Source organism: Zonotrichia albicollis, chromosome 4 (assembly GCF_047830755.1).
Source record: "Zonotrichia albicollis isolate bZonAlb1 chromosome 4, bZonAlb1.hap1, whole genome shotgun sequence".
Classification (NCBI taxonomy): Eukaryota; Metazoa; Chordata; class Aves; order Passeriformes; family Passerellidae; genus Zonotrichia; species Zonotrichia albicollis.
This window is the reverse complement of record NC_133822.1, coordinates 33,807,368-33,834,976: the sequence shown is the minus strand read 5'-3', so window position 1 is coordinate 33,834,976 and position 27,609 is coordinate 33,807,368. Positions and strand designations below refer to the sequence as shown.

At 47.9% G+C, this 27,609-nt stretch overlaps 3 protein-coding genes across 4 annotated transcripts; 1 reads left to right on the top strand and 2 right to left on the bottom strand.

The window, feature by feature from the left end:
- Positions 1–289: 289 nt before the first annotated feature.
- EIF3L (eukaryotic translation initiation factor 3 subunit L) lies at positions 290–9,913 on the bottom strand. The gene is made up of 13 exons (XM_005488600.4): positions 9,776–9,913; positions 9,597–9,645; positions 9,273–9,483; positions 8,601–8,680; positions 8,286–8,347; positions 6,947–7,016; positions 6,209–6,282; positions 5,179–5,350; positions 4,765–4,919; positions 3,819–3,989; positions 2,322–2,819; positions 1,268–1,348; positions 290–528 (listed from the first exon to the last, which is right to left on the bottom strand). The coding sequence occupies exons 1-13, from the start codon at positions 9,806–9,808 to the stop codon at positions 490–492; spliced, it is 1,695 nt and encodes a 564-aa protein (XP_005488657.1). The 5' UTR covers positions 9,809–9,913; the 3' UTR covers positions 290–489.
- A 211-nt stretch (positions 9,914–10,124) lies between these two features.
- Positions 10,125–19,645, top strand: ANKRD54 (ankyrin repeat domain 54). Of its 2 annotated transcripts, none has more exons than XM_005488599.4 (8): positions 10,125–10,428; positions 10,734–10,781; positions 15,038–15,136; positions 15,549–15,620; positions 16,026–16,073; positions 16,188–16,312; positions 17,146–17,253; positions 17,920–19,645. In XM_005488599.4, the coding sequence occupies exons 1-8, from the start codon at positions 10,173–10,175 to the stop codon at positions 17,992–17,994; spliced, it is 831 nt and encodes a 276-aa protein (XP_005488656.1). In that variant the 5' UTR covers positions 10,125–10,172; the 3' UTR covers positions 17,995–19,645. The 2 variants fall into 2 exon arrangements, with proteins under 2 accessions (XP_005488656.1, XP_026650307.1); XM_026794506.2 differs by having other exon boundaries at positions 10,288–10,428; positions 15,043–15,136.
- GALR3 (galanin receptor 3) lies at positions 18,265–27,507 on the bottom strand. Its single transcript, XM_014268239.3, has 3 exons — positions 27,252–27,507; positions 25,675–26,046; positions 18,265–25,091 (listed from the first exon to the last, which is right to left on the bottom strand). The coding sequence occupies exons 2-3, from the start codon at positions 26,022–26,024 to the stop codon at positions 24,194–24,196; spliced, it is 1,248 nt and encodes a 415-aa protein (XP_014123714.1). The 5' UTR covers positions 26,025–26,046; positions 27,252–27,507; the 3' UTR covers positions 18,265–24,193.
- Between the last annotated feature and the right edge of the window lie 102 nt (positions 27,508–27,609).

Genomic DNA, 27,609 nt, shown 5'->3' with positions numbered 1-27,609 from the left:
AGGTCTATTCACTGTATGGGGTGAAAGCTAAAGGAACAGCATTAGCTTACATCTCTTTCCAAAATCCTGTGAAGACACTGGAGAACAGCTCATTTTTTCCTGTCAATCAGTTCTGCAGCCTTTCCCATTTGCTGGGCAGGGTGAATGTACAGAGCACCTAAACAGATCTGCTCCCTGTTGTTACCTGCAACATGGACCAACAAGAGCACCAAGCCAAGAGCAGCTGCCCATGTCTCTAGATGCAGTTATATTCTTATACAGAGGAAAAATAAATGAGTACAAATGCTCATCAGGAAAATTCCACTAATTTATTAGATGCCTTGTCCTTTGTAGGATAGTTTCAGCCAAACAAGTCTGCATATTTAAATACAAAATACCTTCTGAGCCACAGGAGATTCCAGAAATGCCAGAACTCTGAGCTCCCCTCCCTCAACACAGAGAATAATCTCTCCCACCCACTTCTCTGCCCAGGCCTGCAGTGCATCCACATTAGGGTCTCTGGCCCATCTTCTTCAATGTTCGGTTCAGCTGGAATTAGAGAAAGCAAAGGTCAGAAAAATACACAGTGATTGATACACACTGCTGCTCCCCTCAGCAGACCTTATCCAAGGCCTCTTAACTCCTTCATCTCCAACTCTCTGACAAGAGAGCTCTCGAGCTCTCACAGTGTGTCAAGCAAAAGGGGAATGAGTAGAACTCTCTCCTTTCCAAGCTAGCAGAGGAAGATGTGGGGAGAAGAGAGGATGCAAACTTGTAGCAGCAGCATCACAACCCTCTATTAAGCCCCCAAATCTCAGAATTTTGCCCTCTAAGTTTTCAGTGCAGAACAACCTCCCCTGGGAGAGAGTGGAGACAGAATGTCACCTCTTGGCCAAGCCCAATGCTGAAGGCATCTATGCTCCAGAAATCTCTGAGGCCATTTTCTAGAGCTATAGTTATGAAGTTAGAGATATGATTTTGGTTGTGTTACTGACAGGGACACATTTATCTAGAGACAATGGAATCAGCATTCCTGAATAGTAAAACTCTCCTCCTTTTCCTCTGTGGCTCAACTGAGTACTTCTCACAAAAACATACCATTCCTCAAAGGCCAGCAGCTGCTGCTTGGAACACCTGCCTTTGCCTAGTGCCTTGCAGAGCCAGGACTAAGTCCAGCATGGAATTACACAGCTGTCTCACACAAGTGTGCACCCTCGAGGGCCTGCACAGCCCAGTGACTGCCCCATGTTTCCTACAGAGCCACACAGCTCTCCTGCCCAGGCCTCACCTCCTCAAACTTGTGGATCTGGCGGATGAAGAAGTCCCCGTAGCGTCGGGCGACCTTTGTGTCTGCAATATGGATCATGTCCTGGGAAGAGAACAGGATGAGATTAGGAAAAGGACCATGCTACCAGCAGGGAGACAGCAAGAACTGCCAAACTTAAAGATCAACCTAAGGGGCTTCATCCCAGCCATGGTTCAGCACCACACATACTTGACCTGTGCTAGTCCCACAGCACCATCCAGCTCTCCTTGGGCTGCCTTCCCTCATACCTTTGTCTGGGATGGGTCCCCCATTCACATTGTACTTGCTTCCCACACTCTTACACACTGGTTTTGTCTTCCTTGCAGCAGTTTGACAGTTCCAACCCCAGTTCATGCTTCCCTCTTTTCAGTCATGCTAAATGCCATGACAGCTGGGCCGAGACATGGCATGAGACCTTGCAAGAAGAGGTCTGCTACAAGGACCAAGAACACAGAGTAATCTGATCTCCTGCCTAGCAAGAACATAATGGTTACTGCTGTCTTCTTTGACTACAGTTCTACAAGACTCCTTGCTATGCTTCCGGCTGCTGGAGCTCCAGGGCAGATGGTGACAGCTCCACACCTAGTGTTTAGATTCCTCCTAGAGCAGCCACAACTAAATGCTGTTCCAGTGCAAAGCAGACCTGAACATGACCAAGCAACATCTCTGCTTTGTCAAACAAAGGAGAGATGGGGGGGGGACACCAGAAGGATAATCCCACCGGACACACAAATAGCAGCACTATCTGTCACTCAATTATCACCTCCCAGAACACTGACAAGCAGCTCCCTGTGTCCTGGGGAAGTGTTTGTTTTCTAGGTATGTTGACTGACAAAGCTGCCTGTGATATTCCATCACCCTTCTTCCACTGACACTCTTTTCATGCGGGGCTAGAACTTCATCATGGGCAGACAAGCTCTATAAATGGCAAAGGAAGAAGAAATGTCTCCCACAGAATGGAACAAAACCAGGTGCTGCCAATTCCAAAATTTCCTGGGTGAAAGAATTTCGCAGGCAGTAAGTGGCAGATACCAACCTTGTCAATATAGAAGTCAACCTCAGAGGCAGACTGGAACTCTCCATCCAGGGCAGATATGCCACTGGTCCATACCAGGTTCTTCATCTTGTGCTTGAAGACGAGCAGCTGGATACGGAACTCCTGCTCTGTGAGGTCTAAGAAGCCGGCCAGCTTCGCCACAGGCATGGTGGTGTAGAGCTTGAGGAAGCTACGGATGGTTGAGAGCTGGGCCTGCTGCTGAACCTCATCAGCGAAGACCTTGAGCTGCTGCAGGAAGGGCTCCTTGTGGTAGTTGGGGTGCACATTGTCATAATTGGGCACCACAGGGGAGAGGAACTTGGGGCAAGCGTAACTGAAGAGCTCCTCGTAGACCTGGGCATCGCCCTTCTGCATGCGCAGCATCTTGTCCCCGTACTTCTCGCGCAGCTGCAGGTGGATGCTCTCGTCGATGCGCATGGGGTACATGGTGAGCGCGATGGCCAGCAGTGCGTGCATCTGCTCGTTCTGCTTGTTGATCTGACACACACAGGAGAGACACCCCGTCAGCACCACCTCAGGTTTTAGGGTGCCCAAGGGAGCTGGCAGCTGCACTTTGCAGAGGAAGATCCTTTACACAAAGCACTGATGGTCCTAATGCTCAAGGGGGACAGCACAAAGAAGCGGTGCCTCTGGGCAAAGCAAATGGATGAATCACACACCAAGGCTCTCAGAAATAAAAGAGAGGGAGGGCAAGAGGAAGGTGCAGAGTAAATGCATCCAGAGCCACGCAGAACCCAGAGGGCCAGAAACACATTTGACTGTTTTGGTTCAAGAACATGCAGAGAAGGGAAGGCAGATAGTTTAACAACCATCTTTTGGCAAGGGACAGTTGTCAGGGAGGTCAGTGAAGAAAAGACTGAGAAAGAAGATTTATATGAGTGTGGGATGAAATTGACAGCTGTGTGGCTGAAACAGACATAATCAACTTTTTGAAGTGTCGTGGAATTAAGACTGTCAGGATTTGGCTAAATAAAGAGTGAGGAATTAATCATAAGGATAAAAAGGAGACAGCAGGTAAAACAGGCACCAAAATCAGGAGGTAAGATGGCTTAGGTAAAAAGAGAAAGGAGCTTTGCTACAACCAAATCTTTATGACTATCAGATAATGGAAATTCATCTGACAATGGCAGCAACCTGAAGTGCAGCACTGGACTAGAAACACAACTAAGTCTGAAGAAGGAAGCATCGACAAGAGTATCATCAGCAGCTCATACTCATTAACAACCCTGCCAAGAGCTAGAGTGCAGATGGACCTGGGACAACAGTATAGGAAACACCCAAAGTAAGTAACACAGCTAAGAGAAAATATTGTCACCCATGGCAAAGGAGTTCAGAGGATCCCCAGTCATCATCACCAGCAAAGTCCAGGATAATAAAGCTGAACTGTTAGACACAAGCTACCAGGTGATAGAGGAGGGATGGGAAAGAAGACAGTGGTTTTTTCTTTGGGGAAGTGTAGTCTATTTTATCTCTTACCATCTCATACTTGTAGGTTGTCCTCTGAAACATGCTCTTTGTTCTCTGGATGTAGAGGAGGATGTTGGCAAAGACACGGATGGCATCCTGGTAACGCCGCATCATGAGGTAAGCGAAGCCCACATAGTAATAGGTGGTCACCTGGCACTCAGGCACCCGGGAGTACATGCTCTGAGAAGGAAGAATTAACATGCTATGTTAGGGGAAGCAATCCACACTGCTTGTTAGCCACAATTCAGCCACCTCTGCTTTCAATCCCATCCCAAATACAGAAAAGAAAGGGTTAATTCAGTATACTTCACCTCCCACCCATCCCTGCAGCAGCTTCCTCACTGTTTTATTAGATCATCCAATTTCCTATGTTTTCCAGTTTCAGCTTCCTGCAAGGAGAGGACTCTTGCTTTGTGCCTAACATTGCTCTGCTCAGTTCCCTTTCCCCCTGTTTCACTCCACATCCTGTGCCAGACAGCACATATATAGATCTCTGCCAAGCCTTGGCCCAAACCCATTGCAGCTGAACTTTTCTTAGCCACAAGCAGCATTCAATTCTAAGGCAAAAACAGCCCAGGTGGGAGCAGGCACAGTGAGAACAGAAGTCAAAAATACAAGAAAGAGTCACTGGCAAAAGTAAGAATGGTGTGTTCAGGTAGTTACCACTACACTACCACTTGTAGTTCCAGCAGTATTCTCTGTAGCAACACTGCATTGCACAACACAGCAAACCTCCCAAAAAACTGGGCAACTGTGCTGCAAGAGCATCAGGCATTATCATATGGCTTGATTTAATGCCAAAGCTCTAGCTCTGCCCAGCCACAAACTCCTGACAACTACAGCAGATACGAACAGTTCCTCGGCTGGAAGATTCAGTACAGCAATTTTTCACCAGCATGCTTCAACAGAGGCATTTGGAAGACTGTAAAAGAAGAGCTAAAACATGTAGTATTACCTTCTTGTTGAGCTCAATGTTCTCCAGCACCTTGATGGCTTGGTAGTAATCTCCCAGCAGAGAGTGCAGACGCAGCAGCCCAACCAGGCTGAAGTAGCCCAGCATCTTGTACAGGGAGTGGCGCCCATATTCACCAGCCACACTTTCAGGGTCACCTAGGGAAAAAAGGAACCACAATGCCATCCTCCAAGGAAGCAAACTTCCCTTTCAGTATTTTCTGTTTAAAATAAAGGGAGCAAGGCCTGAAATGTAATCACTGGTACTTCACACCTAAGGCCAAGAGAATCAGTTCCCAGCCAATCCATCCACTGATTATGGGTTTGATCCAGCTCCCAAACAAAGTAAAGCAGCTTGGGTCAAATCAAAGCAAGGCAGCACAGACACCAGCGCTGCTTGGCACCTCCCAAAGCTCACCTCCACTTGTATAGACCTCCAGCTGTCGGTTGATGTTGGATTTGTCAACCAGAGAGTGCAGCACATTAAGGACACTGTGGACATTCCAGATCTTGGGGTTGGAACGAAGGAAATCAATTTCCTCTTCAGACTTCTTGGCTGTTTTACAGCGGTACTGGCTGAAAGACTGGAACTACAGGAAAAAGCAGAGATTCAGTGATGAGCAGCTTGTCTAGAGATGCTCAGGTAAGTGCACTAAGCTTACAATTTGCTCACACAAATGCACTACAAGAAACTACAAGTTGCATGGAAAAAAAAAAGTTTCACATGAGATCACATGGAAATCAAAATGGCACATTATACCACCTTTAAAGCACCTAAAAGAATTATACAGTACAGAGGGTAAAGGCCAGAGACAGACTGAAGCAGAAAAGGATCTCCTAAACAATTAGGAAAGGCAACTAAACACAAATTTTCTGTCTGGTAGAAAGAAGAATGACCAAGTTATAAACGCGTTTGCATACACGCATCTTTTCCCCTTATATGCACACATCCTTTCTGTTCTCAAGATTGACCAGACAACACTTGAGGAATTCCAGGCAGCTCTACAATAAAAAGTTACAGAGAAGGGAATATATTCTCTAAAGAGAAAAACCAATAGCATTTGAGATCTGTACTGCTGCACTCAGAACAGTAAGTGGAAAAATATTTCTTAATGTCAAGATCTCAGACAATTACTCCAAATCAGGTCATCAATCTCACAGCGCACACATAAAGGCCCTACTGACCAAGAAAGACAGAAATTTTGTTCTGAAAGAGAAATAGGCCCAAAAGTTCAGGACTCCCCAAAGAGCACCCTGTAACTTAAAAATCTGTACATTTACAACTACTTCATCCACCTGGTAACAAAAGAGTAACAGTGATTACCAAAGATTTTCAACCTGCAATGGTACCTTTGCTATGGAAATCACAGCAAAGGAAGGGAAGGAAAACTTCTACAACTAATAAAGGCAAGGCCACCTCAAAATAGCCCAGTGTTATAATCACATACCTGGTATATGAACTCATCAATGATATCCCAGAGCCACTGGTTGGGCAGTTCCAGAGGAGCGGGGCCATCAGCATCTGCAGGAGAACAGATCAGACGGTTAATACCCTTTAAATTAAAGAACACAGAATTTCCCTGAAATGGGAGATGGAGCAGCAGATGAATGAAGCTTTCAGTAGGGCTGAGATGCAGCTTTGACTACCTCAACTGCCTTCACTTTCAAAAACTATGAACATGCACAGGGTTAATCTCTGGAGTGTGACTGCTCAGCAGCATCAGCTCTCAGAAGCTGCACAGAGACTGCAGGGGTTTGTCCTAACTGATCCATTCTCCACATGAGGCTTGGCAGGGAGTCACAAACATTAACATTTGCTCCAAGGGGAGTGAACAACACTTAAAAGTCATGAAACACTGCAGGTTTTCTTTAGCTTACTGTTTCATTTTACTTTTTAATAAAGATAGGTGAAGCAGTTCTCAGCAAGACAGAAAGCTAAGTAAGTTTTATTCTTTACAGTATTTCAGAAAGCACTGTAAACTATTTCTGCTTTTTGTGATTTTAAATCCATGGATGTAAATTGCTCTTCATTCAACAAACGTGCAGAGAGCTTACAGACTACCTTTCCCTCTATTATTTATAAACAAATACGTTGCAGTTCTTCTGACCCTTTCTTCAGCTCTTCCCTCTCCAGCTGATCATTCTCTCCAAAAGTCACAAACCAGAAATTAATTGCAGCAACTCACTGAGGATGTAGTTGAAGAGATTGCAGTAATTGTAATAGGACTCAAATCTCTGCTCCAGTGTGGGCCCCCCCTGCAAAGAGAAGTCAGCAGAGTCTGCCTCAAATCAAGCAGGGCAGGAGGGAGTTCATGGGCAACAGCATAAGAAGGACAGTCACACTAGTAGAGGATCTAGTTCAGGAGTGCTAGAGGCAGTATTCAACCAGCACACCCACCAACATCACCCAGAAAACCAGAAATTGTAGCACTGTTGTCCCACAAAACAGGGATGACTTTTCCTATGCTGACAGCTTCTCCCAGGATGTCAATCGTCCTGTGAATATTCTGCATTTAACCTTCCCTGTTCCCCTCTGCTGTTCAGATTCAAGAACTTCCCATTACCTTCACCAGCTTTCCTTCCTTCTGTGCTCATGAGAATTCCTAATAGATCAACAATTTTGTTTCTGGACATCATTTCTAAACACTTGACCTACTGGCTCTTGTTTCAGCTGGAGACACTGAGTCTGAGAACCACCAACAGCACAGCCTGACAAACCAGTTTCTCCTGCTGAAGCCTGGCTTGGGCTAACACAGCAGCCTTTTAACAGTGCCCATTTCTCCACCCTCTGGTCCACAGTAAAACTGCAGGTATTACTTATTCTCCCATTAAGTCATGCATCTGTTGAGATTTTTTTTTTAAGAACCAAATACTATGACTTTCTCACTGATTAAAGAGGCTTAAAAAAAGGCAGTTTGTTTTGCTTCACAGAGCATTATTCCTTTCATTTCCTTCTTCTCCATCCTTTATGCCACCCACATTTCCCTTTTCACAAGGCACTCTGATTCCATGTGAGGTTTCTCATGACAAATAATGCACCTTCCTCTTGTGACACCCCTTCTCACTGCCTGCTCATTTGAAGAGGAGCCACAAAGAACCACACATAAGGATTAAAAAGGAAAATTCAGTTACCTTCTAACACCTCCTTCTTCCCTTACTCACTAACCATCACATTTGCTGTTAGCAACCAAGAGCCTCCTGAACACTCAGATCCAGTCTCCTGATTCATCTGAGCTACCAGAGAAACCTGTACACTCATCACCATCAAGCTTGGACAGCTAATGAGCCTCAAATAGACAGTCAAGTCTTTCTTGCTTTTCAGCAATCAGTGAATCCTTACTAAACAAAAGCAAAAAATTTAAGCTTCCCTAAAATCAATGTGACTTAAAGCTCATGAACCCACCCAATTTTGCCTTGCAAAGATTAGGGGACCACTGATATTGTAGTGGCAGCAAGACTTGTCAAGTTTGCTGGCACAGAGAAGGCAGCACAAAACCCACAAGAAGACACAGGGCCAACACTCACGCTGACTTTGGCGTAGATGTGCCTGTAGTACAGCTCCTTGTATAGGATCAGGAAAACTGCATCTGGAAAAGACCACAGGGGAGGACATTAGCAAGCCACAAGGCCTGAGAGCCTCCTGCCACAACAATGAAAGGAGGCACAAAAAGACACTTTGCTCAAGTCTGACTTCTTGCCAGGCATTTGCTGAAGGAGCTGCCAGAGTGAACAAAGGTGACTGACTCAGGCAGCAACAACTCTGTGCACCTGCTAACTCAGGATCAGGAGGGATTCAGTTCCTTCTCTCTCTGAGAACCCAAGGGAAAGTGGAAGACTCACCATTTCCAACCTGAGGAGCAATGGCCTCAGCCTCTGGCCATGGAGTGTTCTTAAAAAACCTTTCTGTAAGTTTTGTCCAGCTGAAAAACAGACACACATGTGGTATGAAAAGCCACGTCCCACTCAGTATGACAGTGCTGGAGTCAGAGATGACAACAGAGAGAGGCCTTGGACTTGGTGAAAGCTGAGGGCACGACATACCCCTGTTAGTAAGCCCAGTGTTGAAGCAAATGATGAGAATCACAAACTAAGCAGCGAGACTTCAATTTATCTCCCAAGCACAAAACAGACATGTATGTTACTTCCACATTCCCTTTACGTCAAGCTGACACAGCTACAAGTAGGAATGGAAGTAGCTGTTGGGAAGGGACACAAAAGCTACACCTGACAGCTTTCTGCAAACTGCCTGACTAGCACCACTGAGAGCCCTCTCTGCAGCCTCCCTTCCTATTAGGCCAGGGCTGACATCTCCCTTCAGACAGACCACAACTCCTGTATACTCACATTAGCCTCATGGTCTGGAAATACCTAGGAGTTTTTTTCCCACAGTAACCAAACCAAACCTGTTTCAGAGAAAGCCCAAGTTTGGAACAGCAGAGGTAGGGAGCCCTTCCTTTTAACAGCATTACAGTTAAAATAGTGATCTCCATCTGCTGAAGAATAGTATTGTACCTGTTCTCATAAATGTCCTGGATCTCGTACACCTTCTGGTCAATAACATCACTGGAAACACGGCTGGCCTGCAGCTCGTACACCTTCTGGTCAATGAGATCTGACACCGTCTTGTGAAAATACTGGATGAAGTTTTTGATCACTTCGGGGATCACCTGGTAGGTCTGCTGTTCGTACTGGCGCTCGTAGGCCAGGTCCTGCTTGGGGTCCCCTGCGGGGAAGGAGGAGCAGTGAGGCAGCGGCCGCACGGCCCGGCCCGACCCGGCCCCACAGACCTGGCGGGGCGCCGGCGGCCCGTGGCGCGCGTGGGGCCCTCACACTCACCCGTGTGCATGTCATAGTCGTTAGAGTACGCGTAGGGGTCGTAGGCAGCCTATGGGGAGAGGGCGGCAGTGAGTCCCCACGAACAGCCGGACCCGGACCCAGACCCAGACCCAGATCCAGATCCAGATCCAGACCCAGACCCAGACCCGACCCCCGCGCCCCCGGCGACCCGGCCGCACCTCGTTGTCGTAGTCCTCCCCCGGGTAGGCCATGGCGGCGGCGCGGCACGGAAAGGGCTCCGGCCGGAAACGTGGGACTGGCGCGGCGCGGGCACAAGGGCGGGGCGGGCGGGGAAGCGGATGAGTCTTTCTATTGGCTAAAGCAACTGCCTGTCTTCAGCCTGCTCAGCCGCCACGGGCCGGCCGTGACCTCCTTCTCTTTCTGATTGGAGAATATAACTGCCTGTCAGGCTCTCCTGCCCACAGCCTCCACTTCCCGCCCCGCCTCACTCCTATCCCCTTCCTCCCCATTGGCTGCATGCACGGGTTGTGTCGCCTTTCATTGGTCGAGAGGACGCGGCCCGCCCCGTTGCTATGGCGACGCCCCGCCCCTCTCCGCGGCCCGGGCCATGACGGGATGGAGGGCGGCGGTGGGGCTGACGGGGCGCCCGGCGCGGGGCCCGAACCGGGACCGGAGTCGGAGTCAGAGCCGGGGCCGGAGTCGGAGCCACAGCCGCGCATCGCACTGCCGCCACTGGGACCGGGCGCACCCCTTGGTTACCTGCACGTCCTGTGGCAGCGGGAGGAGCCCGCGGGCAAGATCCCGGCCCGCCGCCTGCGCAGGGCCGCCCGCCTGCACCGCCGGCTGGGGCCCACGGGCAAGGAGGCGCACGGTGAGCGGCGGAACGGCCCCTGCTGCGGCCGGCTCCGCACGGGCTGCGGGAGGGAGGCGGGCTCTGTTCGGTGCGCGGCTGGGGAAGCCCCGGCGCTGCCAGGGAGGGTGCCCGTCAGGAGCGGGCGGCTTCGGGAGGAGACGGGGAGAACCATCCTTACCTGGCGCCTTGATCTGCTTCCCGTTCTCCGGAGCCGGTAGCAGCGGGATTTGGCCCCGCACTTGTGCTGCGGGATGGAGTGTTTCAGTAGGGAAACGTGCCTTTTTCATCTGTGCTTCCCAGTAATTGCTTTCTTTTCTCCGTAGCTCTGAAAAGGCTGCGTGAAGCTGCCAATAGCAATGATTTGGACACAGGTAAGGCTCTGTCAGCCCCGCTTGGGACCTCTTCTTGGAAGGGCAGTGTCTCTAGGGCTCTCACTTTTGGAGAGGAGGAACTGAGTGCAGATGGTTTGTGGGTAGGATGCTTTAGATGCTTCAGATCTAGAAAATGGTTTTTTAAAGCCCAGCTTTTGTTCTCTGAGCAGAGTGGGGCTGGTTATTGTGTTCCCTTTTTCACTGCGCCTGGTTCATAGTGTTAGTTTTCCATCTGCTTGGAGCTAAAGCAGCACTGCACTGTCCCAGCTGTTTTGGTACGTTCTTTTGCCCTGTTGTTAGCAGCAAAAGAATAATGTTTTGATTTAGGTGGAAAAGTTACAATTAATTAAGCCATACCCTGTATAATGAGGCAGCCTGACCCAGTAGATTAGAACCAGGGCCAGAGCTGGACTGTTCTGGTTTCTGCAGAATTCCTTCGTGGTCCATAAATTCTGCTTTCCTGATGTCCAACCTCAACACTACATCTTTCTCTCTCAGGCTTTGGTAATTGAAGCATATCAGAGTTAGTTTATCAAAACTTAAAAGTTTTAGTAGTTTTTGCAATCTGTGTTCGTACAAAAATAACTTAATGACAACTTTGCTAGGTGCTGGCTAAGAATAATAAAAGAATAACACACTATTTATAATTAATAAATATTTATTGATTATGACTAAAAAATCAGCTTAAAAGGTAATTCAAGCCATTAACTAAAATTACTAAAAAGTTCTGACATTTTTGACAATTCCCCCCTTTGGAAGTGATCTTAATTTTCCTTTAAGATTACTTCCACTTAAATCATTGAGTATCTAGCAAAACTTAAGCCATTAAAATAGAAAAATTTTGTTTGTGTTTTGTAATAAGATATCATAGATCATTCATTCCAAATTGGGCTATTATCTCTTTTAACAATACCTTGGTAACTTCTCTTGCTTTATTGGTGCAAGCAGCTATCCAAAAAATATGTCAGCTAAAGCCAATAGGTATCAATATCCCTCTTGTCGAGGTAACTCAGAAAAATCTGTTTGCCTGTAAACTCCAGGACAGTGTCCTCTTCTTGTAGTCCCTCAAGGATGTCTTCTGTAGGGCCATGGATTGTGTTGCAAACATATTTTACACTGCTGACTACACTTTAGATTCCTGGTGTTTTTACACTAATTACTTGATGTTTTAAGTTATTTCTAATAGCTTCTGCTCTCCAGTGTGTTTCTCTGTGTTTATCTTTGGCTGCTTGTCTCATCACTGTTTGAAGTACTGTGTGTGGTATGTCATTCCATTTCTCTTTCTTTTGGCAACATAACATCAACTCTAAAATACCATTTTGGTGTAAAATACCATGAACTGGCCATTTTTCTTGATTATCTAATAGATAATCTAGCCACCAAATAATACAATATTCTATTACCTGTGTCCAAGCTAAAATATTGCTTTTAAATTCTTTCCAGTGTTGCAAAGTACAACCTAAAGGCAAACATTTGGGTACTCCCCTCTTCCTGGGCTCGAGAAGGAGACGGGAAGCCCGCAGTAAATAGGGATTCCAGCAATGACTGAAACGGACACGAGAGAGCGCTCTGTGCTCACCAATACAATTCCAGTCACTGGAGCGCCAGCCGAGAGCTCCGAGCAAACGATCCTTGCTTTGACAATTTACATTCCCCAAACACTTAGTACTCACCAAATATCCTAAAATTCACATACAATGGCTTCAACACTCTTACAGCCAACGAATTTTCATACAAACTCAGTTTATACTTATGACACACTCAAATTACCACACACTTGCATTTTCCAGCACTAACAGATACCATAGGCTTCAATAAACACAGCAATATCTGGGCAAAGCCCTTCCACAGCGTGGCTCTTTGTACAAGCAGCACTGTGTGACTAATCTGTGGGCAAAGCAGAGGGTGAAGACTCAAATCACACCTTTTGGTAGTCACTTATATAGTTTTACAAATACAGTTTTCCAGCTAGGCAGTGGGACCCAAACACAATTCCATTAATATTCACTTACAGAGTACTTTTAATAGGAAATAGCCAATTATATCATCACTTTCTTAACTCTTAATATGTTAGAGAGTGCAAGGTTATGATTAGGTATACCTTTTAAAACTTTCAGTATTGTCTTAATAAAGTCCCAGGGGTTTTTGCCTTGAACTCACCTGGATCAGAGGATTGAAAAATTTCCCTGAAAAAAGTCTGTCAGTGTGCACCAAAGTCCTTGTTCTTGTAAGTCTATGGAACGTCAAATGTGTTGTCTCACCTGGGTCACCAGCAAATTGTTACCAAATCCTTCAAAATTGTGGGGGTAAATAAACCCCTCTAACACTTTCTTTTTAGTGTTAGTGTGTAAGATGTTACTTTGTTGTTGGCCAGGAGGGATTTGTGTGGCTCACAAATTCTGGCCTCCACTTAGACACAGATATAAAACTTCTTCACTTATTTATACTTTTTAGCAAACAAAGAAATTAATGTTTGTTGGTATAAATTACATAATTCTCTCTTATTAATCAGTACTCTGTCCTCTGTGGGTTATCGACTTCTCACTTCTCATGCTAGTTAGTCTATATTTTCAGTTGTTTTATTATCTTTTTCCTCTGGTAGGGATTTTCCAACACATACACTGAGTCTTGGTTAGTCCCTTCTTTATCTTCTGGTTTCTGCAAAATCCTTGTGGTCCATAAATTCTACATTCCACATGTCCAGCCTCAACCATACATCTTTCTCTGGTTTTGTTCATTGAAGCATATCAGAATCAGTTTATCAAAAGTTATAGTTGGTAGTTTCCCCAGGCTGTGTTCCTACAAAAGTACATTATGACAGCTTTGCTAAATACTGTGTAAGAATAATTTAGGAATCACACACACTTTATAATTGCATATATAGATTATGATTAACTAAATAAATTAATTTAAAAGTTAATTAAAATCACTAAAATTATTAAAAAGTTATATAATTTCCAACAGGAAGATGAAAGAATGCAGTTTTATGGAAGTCTTGGTTTCAATTCACATTGGATTTGATAGACAGGTTCCCATGTTTACAGTCCTCTTGTCTCTTGTTTACTCTGCAACTTGAGGAAGTGTGCTATGGTTAATTTATTTTTCGTCAACAAGTAAACATCTTTGCTGTTTCCTGTGGTGGTGCTGGGTGGAGAGGTTATGTCATTCCTACTTGGTTCAGGGGAAGAGTAGCTAAATTGTTCCTATATGGCTCTCACTGGGGCAGTCAGTTTCCCATTCTTTCTTCTGAAGTATCAAACATTCCATGTTAACACCACTTCCATGTTTTTAGGTGTTTCTTTCAGTTCTGTACCCCACTTGATGTAGGATGTGTACAGGAAGAGATTCAAAGGTAGCTATAATTCACTTTTCTGGGAAGCTGAGGTGAATGGTGACTTTCAGTGGCCTGAAACAGTCTCGACTGTTCTAGAATATGCTGTTTAAAGATCTCAAAATGTAGAGAACCTGTCAGCATTTTTAACAGCTATGGAATGAGCTCTATTTTACACACCAGGTAGTATATCAGGGTGATCTCAAAACAGCAGAAGTAGCAGCGCTTACAGATGCCCCTAACACATGTTGTGTAGGTGCTATTTTTATGCCCCTAATCTTTCCCCCCTTTACTGATCTCTTTGCTTGGCTCTTGGCAGGTCGGTGCATTCCCCTTCCTGTTCCCAAACTGTAGCCACCATTGGTTAGGAAAGGGCATAATCAGAACAGGTGTGAAGAAGTGGCTTTTCTCACTACCTGTGCTTACACTGTGCAACTTCTGACCACGGCTCCATGTTGACGTCAAAAGTTTACACAGGTGCAGAAAATGACTGTGAAAATCCACAGGGAAAGCCCATGGAGGGACAGTAGGAAGCACAGGATGCTAATTCCAGCTTGGGAAGTGTCTGAAAGACAGCTGACTAAAGCCAAGAGTTAGCCCCATGTCCTTCCTATCCTTTTGTATTCTTGTCTAGGTATTTGCTGCTGATTGTCCTTGGAGCTTGAAAATATGGCTAGGTGGATCTTTAGCTGTTAGAGCTGTTGGCTTATCTTTCATGGCAATGTGTGGAAGGTGGTGAAGGCTGAATCAGAGGGTGGAGGTTCTGCTGGTTCTGCTGAGCTAGGATACTGGTGGGAACTGGTTCAAGTCCAGTTGACTTAGCAGCTGGCAGCGCGTTTCTCTACCCCCAAAAGAGCAGACAGCATCACCCCTCTGATCAGGTGCCCCTCCAGCTTACCTGCTTTTTTCTCCTTGGTTCTGTCAGTGCAGCAACTCCTGGAGGATGGAGCTGACCCCTGTGCTGCGGACGACAAAGGCCGGACAGCCCTGCACTTTGCCTCCTGCAATGGCAACGATCACATTGGTGAGTGGAGGGGGAGTTCTGTCTTCCAGCCTCTCTGTGCTGGGAATTTTGAAGGGTGCTCTTTATTTTGCTTCAGCACCTGTCAGAGGTTGCTCTTTTCTGTTCCTTTTGTGTCAAAGTTGCCAACTCTGGACTCAGGATTTGAAAGGGGAGCAGTCCCAGTTCTAGGACTGTACTGGTGCAGAGGGAAGGGTGTCCTTCCTCCCAGTTCTTCACATCAGGGAGCCCAGGAGCAGTGGCACTGCATGACCTTGTGCTGGGTCCTTCTGCATTGCTGTGCAAAGCTCTGTCCCTGTCTCAGTGAGGAAGCTGATGAGCTGAACAGAAGCACCTGTAGGGCAGCCTGGTGCTGCCACATGGACCTGTGGGGCAAAGGGAAGGGAGTAATGTGTCTCTGTTTCATTATTTCTAGTGCAACTGCTTCTGGACCATGGGGCTGACCCAAACCAGAGAGATGGGCTGGGCAATACTCCCTTGCACTTGGGTAAGTGCCACACAGATGAGCTTTGCATGCAGAAAAGTGAGGTGAGAACCTCCTTACTGTTCCTTTCCTCTCCACCTTCCTCTTGCCTGTGCCTCACAGAATGCATCCCCAAATTTAAGGACCTAGGAGGGACTCTGCATTTCATTAGATTCACTCCTTACAAAGATTTAAAGTCAAAGAAAAGGTTTGAAAAATTTGATTTCCCTCCCTTTGCCAGCCCCAAGGAGTGCAAGATCTGTTCCAGATAGAGTACTCAGGCTTGAGTGGGTGGGTACCTTAGCATTTGGGCCGTTCCTCTTTCCTCTGGCAGAGAAGCCCTTTGGGAAGCAGCAAGTTCTTTGCTGGAGCAGAAATTCATTTTTGTTTGTACCTCTGAGTTGTGTGTCCTGTGTTTTCCCTCCCCAGCTGCCTGCACGAACCACGTTCCTGTCATCACGACGCTGCTGCGCGGAGGTAACATTTCCTCTATAACAGTTACAGCCTGTTCCCTTCCTGCCCTGTTGAAACTCTCCAGGGACACCAAATACTGGTGACAGACCTCACTGTCCCTGCTCCTGCATCTTGCAGGGGCCAGAGTTGATGCCTTGGATCGAGCTGGCAGAACCCCACTGCACCTGGCTAAGTCAAAGCTGAATATCCTGCAGGAAGGATTCTCCCACAGCCTGGAGGCTGTACGCCTTGAAGTGAAACAGGTAAAAGAAACAGCCCCATGTTCTGGTAATGGGGTGCAGCCCCTGGCAGCCTCCTGCCCCCTTTACTTAAATGCCTGTCTGTACGCTCTTAACTGCTGTGGGAAGAGCTTGACTTCCATTTTCAGAGACCTTCCTTTTTCCCAGCCTCTACTTTAATTTTTTCCAGGGCCTCCCTTGGCTCTGGTAAGCTGAGGATGCATTGAGTGGATTCTTGAGCTGTATGAAGCATAGTCTTTTCTTCAACCACGATGTAAGAGATGCCTTGTGGCAGGAGAGGGACGAGGCACGAGGCTGTAGCTGTGCTGTACACATTCTCTGTATTCCTAACAATCTGTATTCCTAGCAATCTGTCCTGCTCCAGTATGTAGAGCCATGGAATAGGAAAGCACTCCTGGGCCTGCAAATGCATGGGGTGTGGGCCTCACTTCAGGAGCCACATAGACACAAGGATTTTTATCCTCTTTGCATGAGCAGATCCTGCTGGAATTAGAAGACCCTGCTCCTCACAGTGAGGAGAGCTGACTAGCCATAAAGAAAAGTTTGGTGCTTTCAGGGCTAGACCTTTTGCTGCTTCAGCTGGGCTTATCTCTCTTCCCTGTTCTTAACCAGGCACAAGGATCACAGCTAGTCCATCTGTGACTGGTGACTCATTGGACTCTGATGCTGCCATTAGTGCCCTGTGGTTGCTTTGCCTGGGTTTGTCTCTAGCGGTTGTGTACTCTGTCATGTTCTGCAGCTCAAGGCTGTGTGCTTGGCCATTTAATTTTTCCTGTAGAGACACTCCAGCCCGGTGCAGCTCTCTGATGTTTGCCTCTTATGCCCGTTTGTTTCAGATTATCCAGATGTTGCGGGAATACCTGGACCGTCTGGGGAGGCATGAGCAAAAGGAACAGCTGGATGACCTCTGCTCCAGGCTACAGATGACTAGCACAAAGGAGCAGGTAGGCAGCATTGAGCTGCTCTGACTCACCTCCTTGCACTGGGGCTCCTGCATTTGGGAGAATGCAACTGCATGAGCAGTGGGGCATTGCAGACATGGTTATTGCTCACATTGGGGCAAGTGGGCAAGTTACATGATGACTCATGGTAGTCCTTTAGGTGAAAATTCAAAATGCAGAAAGCATCACAGTGCCAAGCAGCAGGGAAGCTGAGGATCAGATGGGCTGAGGACAGTCAGTTCAAGGCCAGGATCAGCACAACTGCACAGGGTTGCAGGGCCTGGGGGTTTTTTCATACAAAAGACTGGCCCCTAGAAGCAGGCTTAGAGGAAATAGCCCTGATATCATATTTGAGTTTTGGGTAATGTAGCAACATGCTGGTATTTTAGGGACTGGCTAAATCATACAGAATGGAAATCAAGCATCACCTCTTGAAGAATGGGGAGAAACTCCTATTGCCTTAGATTAGGGCTTGTTTGATGATGAGGAAAGTAGCCCTTCTGCATGATTCTTGGCACCAAAAGCATCCTGTCCTAGTATAAGTTCAGCATGGGCATTACTGGCAATTCTAGTGCAAAGGTGGTCCCTGCTGCATGGGAGTTTCTTCTGTGGGGCTGGGTGGCTGCACAGCTGCATTCCCCTCCCTGATGGCCATCTGTATTCTGTCAGGTGGATGAGGTTACAGACCTCCTGGCCAGCTTCACGTCACTCAGCCTGCAGATGCAGAAGATGGACAACAGGTAATGGGCTGCCAAATCATCTTCCTGCAGCAGCAGGAGAAGCCTTAGAGAGAAAAGGAAGCTGAAGTTTGCTTCTCAGATCACTGACTAAACATAGCTGCCAGCAGCCATTCCTGCCCAGACTGACTCTCCAGTGGTGCTCAGACTGTTCTGTCGGTGCTGCCACAGCTGCCCCACAGGAAGGCAGCAGGCTTTGCACAACAAAGGCAACAGACAAGAGTGCTGCAGCTGTGACTTCGGGGTAAAAGAGCTGCTCTGCTTTTTACCAGAGGGGCTGGCGATGAATAGGGTACCCTTTCCAGAGATATTTTGCCTTCTCCTAAGTACATCAGCTCAATGTAGGTGGTGACCAATGCCATGTGCAGTTACCAGCTCTTACTAGTGCACTCAGCAGCTGGCCAGCATCACAGAAAAGCCTGGAACATTCCTGCTTGGAAAAGGCATCTTTTGCCCCCTCCATACTGCTCAATTTCATGAGGGAGAAAGTGAATGCCTTGAACAGCAGAAGGCTTTGTGCTGTGAGAAGAACACACATTTAATTCTGCATGCTAGAAGCTGAGCAAACATTCTGCCTTAAGAAACATGCACTGAGGCTTAATCCTCACCTTCCCCAGAGCCTGCTATCGGAGAGCAGAGAATGTATCTGGTTGCAAATGGGATACAAAGTTTTTCATGGCTAGACTAACACCTTTCACTGGACCCATTTTTTAAGTCTGCTGCAAGTTAGTGCTAAAATAGTACAGTATAACACTTCCAAAAAGTACCCAGCAAGCCGGTCAGAGCTGCCCTGTTGGCGAGAATAAGGACAGGAGGGTGACAATCTTAACGCAGTTCTAGTCAGACACCTACGTCTTGCAAAAAAGCCCCACCATAACTAACATTTCCTGCTACTGGCAGTCTCAGGCAAGAGGTCCAGTTGTGCCAGGAGGATGGAGGTGGATTTACCTCTGCCTCAGCAGCACCAAACCCATTGCTCAGCCATTCTGCATCTCTTGCTTGTCTTGGAGAACCTTAAGTGCAGTGTGAGAAACAAATTATAGTTTATGCTGGGAGCCTGAAGTGATGCAGCTATGAAGGATGCAGGGAAATGCTCCTTCTGCTCTCTCGCTTCTGCCCACTGTGGTTAGCAATGAAGATTTAGGTTGCTTTGTTGTGGAGCAGACATTCAGGAAATCTCACTGATCGGGCACCAACAGCAACAGGGTGATAGGAACATGTCAGTAGTGATGTGAATTCCCACCTGTGTACCACACCATGGTGTGCTGGCAGCCACACCTATCTCACAGCTTGGGAGTCACTGGTTTGAAAGAGGTTATTATTAAGATTCACCTTAAATATGCAGCAACCACAGTTTGGAGAGTTCTTCAGAGATCCTTAGGTCAGCATGCTCTCTGATACCTGCCTCTTGTCCAGGAAGAGGCTGAGTGGACTTCTGTTCAAAGCTGAGATACCAGAAATAGGCATGTCTTTTAGATGGGTTCATCTGTGGGCTGCTGGAGAACACAGCTGCGAGCAGCAGTCCCATGGCTGGGCTGGAGCTGTCACTGTGCATATTCATTACAATGTGCTGGATGAGAAGGATGACGAGAGGGTAGGAGACAATCTGACCTTTTTGTATTTTCAACTTCAATAAAATCCTATCATCCTTTTGTGACTCCTCGGCCAAGTTCTCTTTTTCAAAGCGACCCATTTCTCTTTCTTTACGTCTGTTCCAGGCCCCATGCACAGCACTGGACTTGCTAAACGCTACTCTCATACCTGGTCCTCAAATCAGAAGTGACAACACAAAGTTGTTTGAGTTCAATCACCACTCTGTTTGCAGATCGAAGTACAGGGTTGCTGGCTGACCTTTTCTGATCCTGACTTCCACAGCCAAGAAATCAAAATTTAAAATCTAGGTAGTTGCTGTGAAACCATACAAACAGAGGAGAGGAATCTCAGCAGGGGTGCTTCAAGCTGCAAGATGAGATATTTTGCAGAGAGGAAAAGCAGCCTTGCCCAGTGGCAGAAGTCATGTCTTGCCCCATGCTGAATAAAATGGCTGTGCTGTGAAGAGACAGCAAGGATGAGGGGCTGGGGAGGGACATCTGGGCAGGGTAGAAAACTTCAAGCGTGGCCCCTATGTGAGGAGCAGGTGACCTTCATGCCCAGTCTTTACTGACCTTGTCTCTTCCCATCTTTACAGCCCAGCCTTGATGTCCACATACACCCAGCTGCCAGCACTTCTGCCTTCAGCAGCCTTGTTGCTGAGGAGACCATTAAGGTGCTTGAAGAGCACGTGGCTAAAACGCTCTTTATCCCTGCAGTTACTTCAGTTGCTGATGTTGTCTCTAAGTAGACACCTCTTGCAAGCTTTCCTCAAACCCAGGAACACATCTAGCTGAGACTCTGAGTGAAGCTTTTAGTCTCGGCACACGTGATGTTGTCGACAGGTCTTCATGTTTTTTTCTTGCCTAGTGATGGGTTTTTTCTTAACAGCTCCTGACAGAGGGGAAAGGTGGGGGTGCTGCAGCCAGCCAGGAGCAATTGTCTTGCTGCTTCTGCCACACTGCTCTCACCATGGCAGAAGAGGCAATAAAAACCAAATGGCTATAGGAAGTTTTGCCACTGCTTTAGCAGTAACACCAGGTAAGAAAGAGAAAAGCACATCTGGTTTTCAGTGGAGAAAAAAAATGGATCACGTAGGAATTGTATTCTATGAATCATCACAGTCAGTTCTGCTTTCCTGCCTCAGGGCTTGAAACTGTGGGCTGCCCTGAGCCATATCATGTGTTTGGCACTGGATGGAGAAAAGTTTTAGGTTTCTTTGCATCAGCCAGTCATACCCAGAGCCTTAACTACCCTGTCATGCTCAGCAGCTGTATGCAGAATGAGAATTTGGTGCTGGGCAGGAAAGAAGCTGTTCCAGGGAAGGAGAAAACATGGCTTCCCACTGTGCTGGGAGCAGTTGACTGGCACTGCCTGGTTTTCTTTCTGCTTCTGGTGTAGACGCTTCAGCTTCTCCCACCAGCTTTTCTCTGTCTGTGCACCCTGTGCCACAGATTTGCCTGCACAACCCGTGAGGCTGGTGGCAATTCTCTGTGTCTCCCAGAGATGTCTGCTGCAGTAATGGAGAATAGAAACAACAGCAGAGGTTTCGCTCTGCTATTTTTTTGCCATTAGAATCAGTCCAAACTCCTCATTTTCTTTGTGCTACACCATCAAATGCATCCCCCAGATCCCTTCCTGGGCAATGATTAGTCCCCATCTCAGGGCCATGATATCAATTGGGGCTTTAGGCTTTGGTTCCCCCTCACCACTACCTGACCTCCAAATACATTCTATCTCCTCTCCTGATTCAGAGCATGGGATCTGCAGAATTCCCAGCCATTGAACCCAGCAACAACTTCCCTGGCTCTAAGGCTGCTGCTGTACTGTAAGATGCAGCCAAAACCAGCCAGACTGAGGATCTGCCTCAAGCAAGCAAACAGCTGAGGACCTGCTTGTGTCTCACAGAGGAGCCATAGCAGAAGCAGCAGCTCTGACAAGGCTCCCAGCAAAGCTGCATGGACGTTACTAAGCAAATGACCTTTCTCTGGAGCAGTCACTTCACCCACACAATCGAGTGCAAAGCACACACTGCAATGTCTGTGAACATCAAGAATTTGTTCAGCTCTTCAGCAGCCAAAATAATTAATCTCCAACAGCTAAACTCATTTACTTTCTCCCCCTTTGCCTTTCTAGCAGACTTCAAATCCAGCACAGCAATTATCTGTGCTGCTAAGGAAGCCCCATGAAGCATCTTTGGCAAACTTCTCACCCTTTCATGCACTTCCTTTTTTCACTCTGTGAGCAAAGGTCTCTTCCATCACAGAAAAAGATAGTTACAAAAAGATGCCTTCTTCATGCATTGTCCCTGGCCAGCCTGGGGAGCAGCCCTGAGCAGGCCAGGGCTCATGGGGTGACTAGGAGGAGGAATCAGCAAGTTTTGATTAGGAAGATAATAAAGGAGGTATGGCAAACAGCGTTCCTCTGGGATTTTTTTATGAAATCTCTCAGAGGGGAAGAGAGCACATGGAAGAATTAAAATAATCACCTGGCAACTTGCTAGTACTGGTCATAGATTAGCAACCAGCAGCTAAACCCAAAAGCAAATAACAAGAATTTCCTTCCCAGGGCTGTCAGATTTACACACAGGGTCATAAACAGGATGAGTTTCTTGGCATTGGGTCTGGCACTTCCCAGTATGTCAGGCTCCTGTCACACGTGCCAGGGAGATGCCAGACATCAGAATCAGCACACAGTTAGCAAGACTAAGTTACTCCACAGAGAAGAGCTGATGCTTACCACTAGATGCAAAACCCTGACCTGCTCACACCTCTCCCATTTCATCTACCCTGTTCCAGATCTTGGAACAGCTGCACTCTACTGATGTGGCAAAACCAGTCCCTGCAGGGTTAAAGACAAGCTTGTCAGCCTGAATGATGAAAAGTAGGATAGAAAATAAGAGAAAAGAGTAATTAATTAAGGCAGGAAGCTGGGAGCAGAGACTGCAGAATGCCAATCAGTCTGGAGGGAAGGCTGCGTGGAAAGCAGCAATCAAACTCCTTCAGTTTTAATTAAACCCGTCTCTCTATCAAGGATGTGACATCTTTGTTTAACCTCTGCTTTAGAGCTGAGAAGCCAGTTGGAGCATGTAAACTGGTACTGGATAGACAGGAATTCCCTTCTGGCTCCAGAGCCTTCCCAACCCAGGCTCAGCACTTGCCCTTCCTGCTCATGTGCTCCCCAAAATTGGGGCTTAGCATCAAGCAGAACATAGTGAAGGGGCCCAGGGCTTGCAGCCACTTGTCATGCTAAATGCACCTTCTCTCCAAGATCTTCCCTGTCCTCTCTGTCCTGTTTCATTTAGGCTTCACCTCAATGTGCAGCAGTCAGTCTTGATCTGATCTGCCCCATTTGCAATCTGGGACCAGGAGGAACAGGATCAGGGGTGAGCAACAGCCCAGCTGCTTCTAGGCAAGAACAGGCAGTGTCCAGCTGTGCCACATCATTGCTCCTGATTGCTGTTCCCTTCTCCCTCCAACACTTTGGGCTGTGGAGTGATCTTCACCTGAAGAAATGATGCAACCATGTGGGCTGGCCACCAGCCATGGCACAATGTGCAGAGGGTGGCTGCAGAACTCACTGTTCCCAGGAAGGCACATTGGACACGTTTCTGAAAGAGATCCACCATGGAGGAGTGGCAGCCACCACAAAAGGAGAGAGGTGGAAAAATCAGAAACAGGGAGAGAGGCAAAGGAGGCTCAAAGTGCAGAAAGCAACATCAAGCACTTGAATGGAAAAAGAAAACTAATTCCCAGCACTGTTGGCCTTTCTCTTCAGTTAGCCTCCACACAGAAAAAGGGATGTCCTTGGAGCTGAGCTCTAGTGAGGTGAACAACAGCTTCAGTGAGCATAAGAAATACCATGTCAGCTGGGAATTACGAGTGGGCAGGACAAAGCAAAAAGGAAAGATTTACGCAAACAGAAGTAGGGAACAGAAAAAGAGAAATAAGGGGGAGATCATGGCTCTGCTCATGCACATCACAGCTCTGCCCCACTGTACAATGCCGACAGCACTGGATGAGGCCAAAACTCCTTTACTTTTGACACAACTTCCAGCACCATGCATGGGGACAAGTGAGGACACCAGAGGATTTTGTAGCCCACACAGGGCTCAGGACACCTATAAGTGCCATGACCACCTGTAATTGTTTCCCAGCTTCAGTGTGGAAGTCTGACTGTCCCACAATGTCACAGCTTTCCCCTTTCTCCTAAGCTTCCCAATTTTCACCTCCTCTTAAGAAATTACAGGTGCAGACCTGCCTCACATTAAGGGTTACATATTCAGGATCCACACAGCACTAATAAAACACCATACATAATTAAAGAAAAGGACAGCTGTTGCAGTCACTTAAAGTTTACTGTGAATATTGAGCTGGGATGATGGCAGGTCTCAGACATGACTACAGAATCATGGAGGAGATGTTTGAGGAGTTCTGGGGGACTTCAACTCGGACTTAGTAGGTCTGAATGTGTGAGCTCATCTCTTACTGCTAACATAAAACCATCTCAGCGGGGATAATGCGTGGGCATGATGGTCCTAGAATCCTAGAGGAAAGCAAAACCACTGTGATGTGGTCAGAAAATGTGATGCAAATAGCGACTTCCTTCTTGCATCTCTAGCCCTTTTCTAGGGCTTCTTCTTGGTCTTGTCCAGCAGTTTCTCTTAGAGGGGTCACATCTAGGGAATGGCCAGCTGTTGCCAAAATTTCCTCCTCCAGTAGCTCCTTCTGAACAGAGACCATGGCATCTTGTACCTGCTGAGTCCATGCTCTGGCACGACTGGCACCTTCATGGTCCCTCTTCCTGGTGCTCCCTTCTGGGGCTTGGGTAACCTCAGTGTTGCGTCCATAGAAATCTCCTGTCCTGTTGGCAAAACCTCCTTCCACATTGACCATATGGACTTTCCTTCCAACTCTCTTCTTCTTCTTTTTCCTGATCTTGTTCTGGAAGAAGAGGCAGGTGAAGGCCTGCTTGAAACGCTTGCGGAAATGCTTGGAGATGAGGGCATAGACAATGGGGTTGAGGCAGGAGTTGGTGTAGGAGAGGCAGTGGGAAGCCAGGCGGAAAGCGTAAGTGGCCCGGTTGAAGGGAAAGTGGCCAAACCAGAAGCAGAGGATGACCAGGTGGTGGGGCAGCCAGCAGAGGCAGAACAGGATGGCCACTGTGACAATCATCTTGGTGACTTTACGCTTGGCTTTCCGAGACTCTGAGATTCTTTCTATGGGGTCTACAGAAGTCCACAAGAACTTGATGGTCCTAGAGTATGCCAGGCTCACCACAGTCACAGGCAGCAGATACCCAAACACAAATGTGAGGATGTCCAGAACCTTTCTGCGCTGGTCCTCCCAGACGGGGACACAGATGGGCACACCATGGTAATGGATTATCTGGTAGTAACTGAGGTAAGGCCCTGCAAAGAGCATTGACAGTGACCAGACCACCACAATGGCCACTCCTGCATTTCGGGATGTGCGGAGATCCCGGGACTTCAGGGGATAGCGAATGGCCAAGTACCTGGCAAGGAGAGGAAGGAGAAGGAGAGACAAAGCACAACATGGGTGAGATGAGGTATTCCTCCTGTCCTGTGGAGCGGCCATCTGCATACCCCTTCCCATGCAGCCACCCATCTCTTCCCTCCCAAATCTTTTGGGAGGATCACAGTGAATTCACAAAACTATCAGGGTTATTCCAAGTGTGTGCCTGGGAGCTCTATCACCCACTCTGCTGTGCCAGCTCAGGAAGGGCAAGCAGTGTATCTTTTGAACCAGGTAAGAGAAGGATAGCAGCAGGACAACTCTCCTGTTCCTTCTGAGTTGTGTTGCTGCCCTGGGGTTTTGCTGTTCTTGCTTATGCATGGTGGACTCCCCTCCTTCCCAAGCGAGCACGGGGTAATTAGGCTGAGAGCTTGGCTTGTTAGAGGGGGAGGGCATGGGGAGCTGGGGAGACTGGCTCTGCTGGCCCTACCTCTGGGGAGACCCAACCTGCTTCTTACAGGACACCCAACAGGGTAAGTAGTGGCCTTTCTCCCACCCTTAGCTCAAGAGTGGCAAACACAGTGTCCCTGAGCTGCATAACTCAAAGGGAAGGGAACACTTACCTGTCAACAGAGACAGCAGCCAGGGTAAAGCTGCTGGCATACATGGTGAGGTAGATCAGGAAATGCACAGCCTTGCAGGCAAAGGCCCCAAAGAGCCACCCATCCAGGGTGTAAATGGTGGCCTGGAAAGGGACACAGCAGATGATGAAGCACAGGTCGGCCACAGCCAGGTTGAGGATGAAGAGGTTGGTGGTGGAGTACTTGACTTGGCCATTCCACAGCAGCACTGCCAGCACCAGCCCATTTCCCACCGTACCCACAAGGAAGATGAGGGAGAAAATGATGGGCACAATAATCCCTGCTGCTCGTAGCTCTGGGCTGTCAGAAGACATATTCAATCCCCCTGGCATCTTCCTGTCAGACTGCAGGGACCTGCATTGGGATAAAGGGATAATAGGCCACAAGGTGTCTGACCCCAGCCTTTGATACTCCCGTTTCTCCCAGAGATGCCAGTCCCAACCAGCTGGTTAAATGTGCCACCAAGACCCTTGTGACATCACTGGCAAGAATGCTGTTGTGATCAGTCAGCCCACATCTGCCTGGCTTGAGCAGAGCTGAAGCCTCTTTCTCCTGCCCAGATTCACATTGCCATCAGAACATCTGTGCTCCCAGCACCCGAAGGAGCCCTCCTGCCCTGCCACCTGGCCTCACCCACCTTCCTCCTACATTCCCAAATCTGCTAAACCCCTAGGATTGCTTGCTTTGGCAAGTCTAAACCCTGGCTAGTGCGCAACAGGGCCAGGGGGTAGGAGGCTCCCATGGGCTCTAAGTGGTGCCAGTACACTCAGCCCAGGGCTGTGCCACCTCCTGCAGCAGGGAATTGATGCCTGGATTACCCCACAGCAGCTGCACCCCAACACATTCCCACCCCAAAGGAACTCCTTAAGCTGGGACCCCTCCACCCCGGAGCTGGCTGCTCCTTTCTCCCTGTGCAGTAGCTACACTCCACGGAGGAAAGGCAACTAAATGCAGCTTTTCCTGATGCTGAGAAGTGATCAAGGGCTGGATGGTGGCAGGTAGGTGAGGATGGGGAGGAGACCCTGGAGCCACCTGAAATACAGCATGATGAGCCTGTTATTATCACAGCTCAAGGTGTTGTGATTTGCTGCAAAACTTCCTCCAGCCCTGAGTAACACTGTGCTCAGGCAGGGAACACCAACAGCCTATCTCTGAAAAAGCCTTCTCCTTGTTATGCTACCATTAGAACAAATTGTCCTTCTGTGAGCAAAAACAGAGAAGGAAAGACACTGTTGTCTAGCTACTGTTGACAAGCAATTAACTCGGTTTTGGGTCATGCAAGCTCCTTCGCTCCATGCTCCCCCATCCCTCAGCTCACGCCACTTCTGCTTCCCAGCTTCTTTGTGTACCACACCAAGAGAGTGTCCCTGCCTCTCTGTGTCTTTGGTCCCCTCTGTCCCACTGTAGCCACCCTCCCGCTTATCCATCTGGCCCCATGGGGGATGGATCTCCTCACTGAGGCAGAGGAGCCCGGTCTTCTCTGGGCATGCAAAATGCACCAGGGTGTCTCTGCTCAGGGAGCCTGAGGCCACCTTTCAGCTTTGGAAGCCGGTACTCACCTTTTTGAGGAAGGGCCTGCAGCTTTGCCACACGCTTAGGGAGAGACGTCCAGTGCAGCCCACGCAGCGGCAGCAGGAGGACGCAGACCACGGAGGAGTTTATCTGGGCAGCCCGGTTATCCCACTCGCTCCTCCTGGTGCTCCGCTGCCTCCCCCTGCCTGCCACCAGCTCTGCTCTCTCTTCTTCTGGAGCTCCTCTCCTTTCTCTCTGACTCCCCCTTTTCCCTCCCTCTGCTCTTGCTGCTGATCCATAGTTCTCTGTTGGTTTTTTTCCCTCTCCCTGAGGTTGGGTTTGGAGTTAACTCCTCTCTGCCCAGCTTTCCTGCAGGCTCAGCTGCTCCCAGCTCCTCCTGCTGAG

Excerpts from the sequence above, each read along its gene's own strand:
- EIF3L (XM_005488600.4), bottom strand. The coding sequence starts at position 9,808 with ATGGCCTACCCGGGGGAGGACTACGACAACGAG. Across the intron at positions 9,484-9,596 it reads CGACTATGACATGCACACGG|GGGACCCCAAGCAGGACCTG; the intron begins GTGAGTGTGAGG and ends CCTTCCCCGCAG. Across the intron at positions 2,820-3,818 it reads CAACCTACAAGTATGAGATG|ATCAACAAGCAGAACGAGCA; the intron begins GTAAGAGATAAA and ends TGTGTGTGTCAG.
- ANKRD54 (XM_005488599.4), top strand. The coding sequence starts at position 10,173 with ATGGAGGGCGGCGGTGGGGCTGACGGGGCGCCCGGCGCGGGGCCCGAA. Across the intron at positions 16,074-16,187 it reads CACGACGCTGCTGCGCGGAG|GGGCCAGAGTTGATGCCTTG; the intron begins GTAACATTTCCT and ends TGCATCTTGCAG. Across the intron at positions 16,313-17,145 it reads TACGCCTTGAAGTGAAACAG|ATTATCCAGATGTTGCGGGA; the intron begins GTAAAAGAAACA and ends CGTTTGTTTCAG.
- GALR3 (XM_014268239.3), bottom strand. The coding sequence starts at position 26,024 with ATGCCAGGGGGATTGAATATGTCTTCTGACAGCCCAGAGCTACGAGCA. Across the intron at positions 25,092-25,674 it reads GCTGCTGTCTCTGTTGACAG|GTACTTGGCCATTCGCTATC; the intron begins GTAAGTGTTCCC and ends TCTCCTTGCCAG.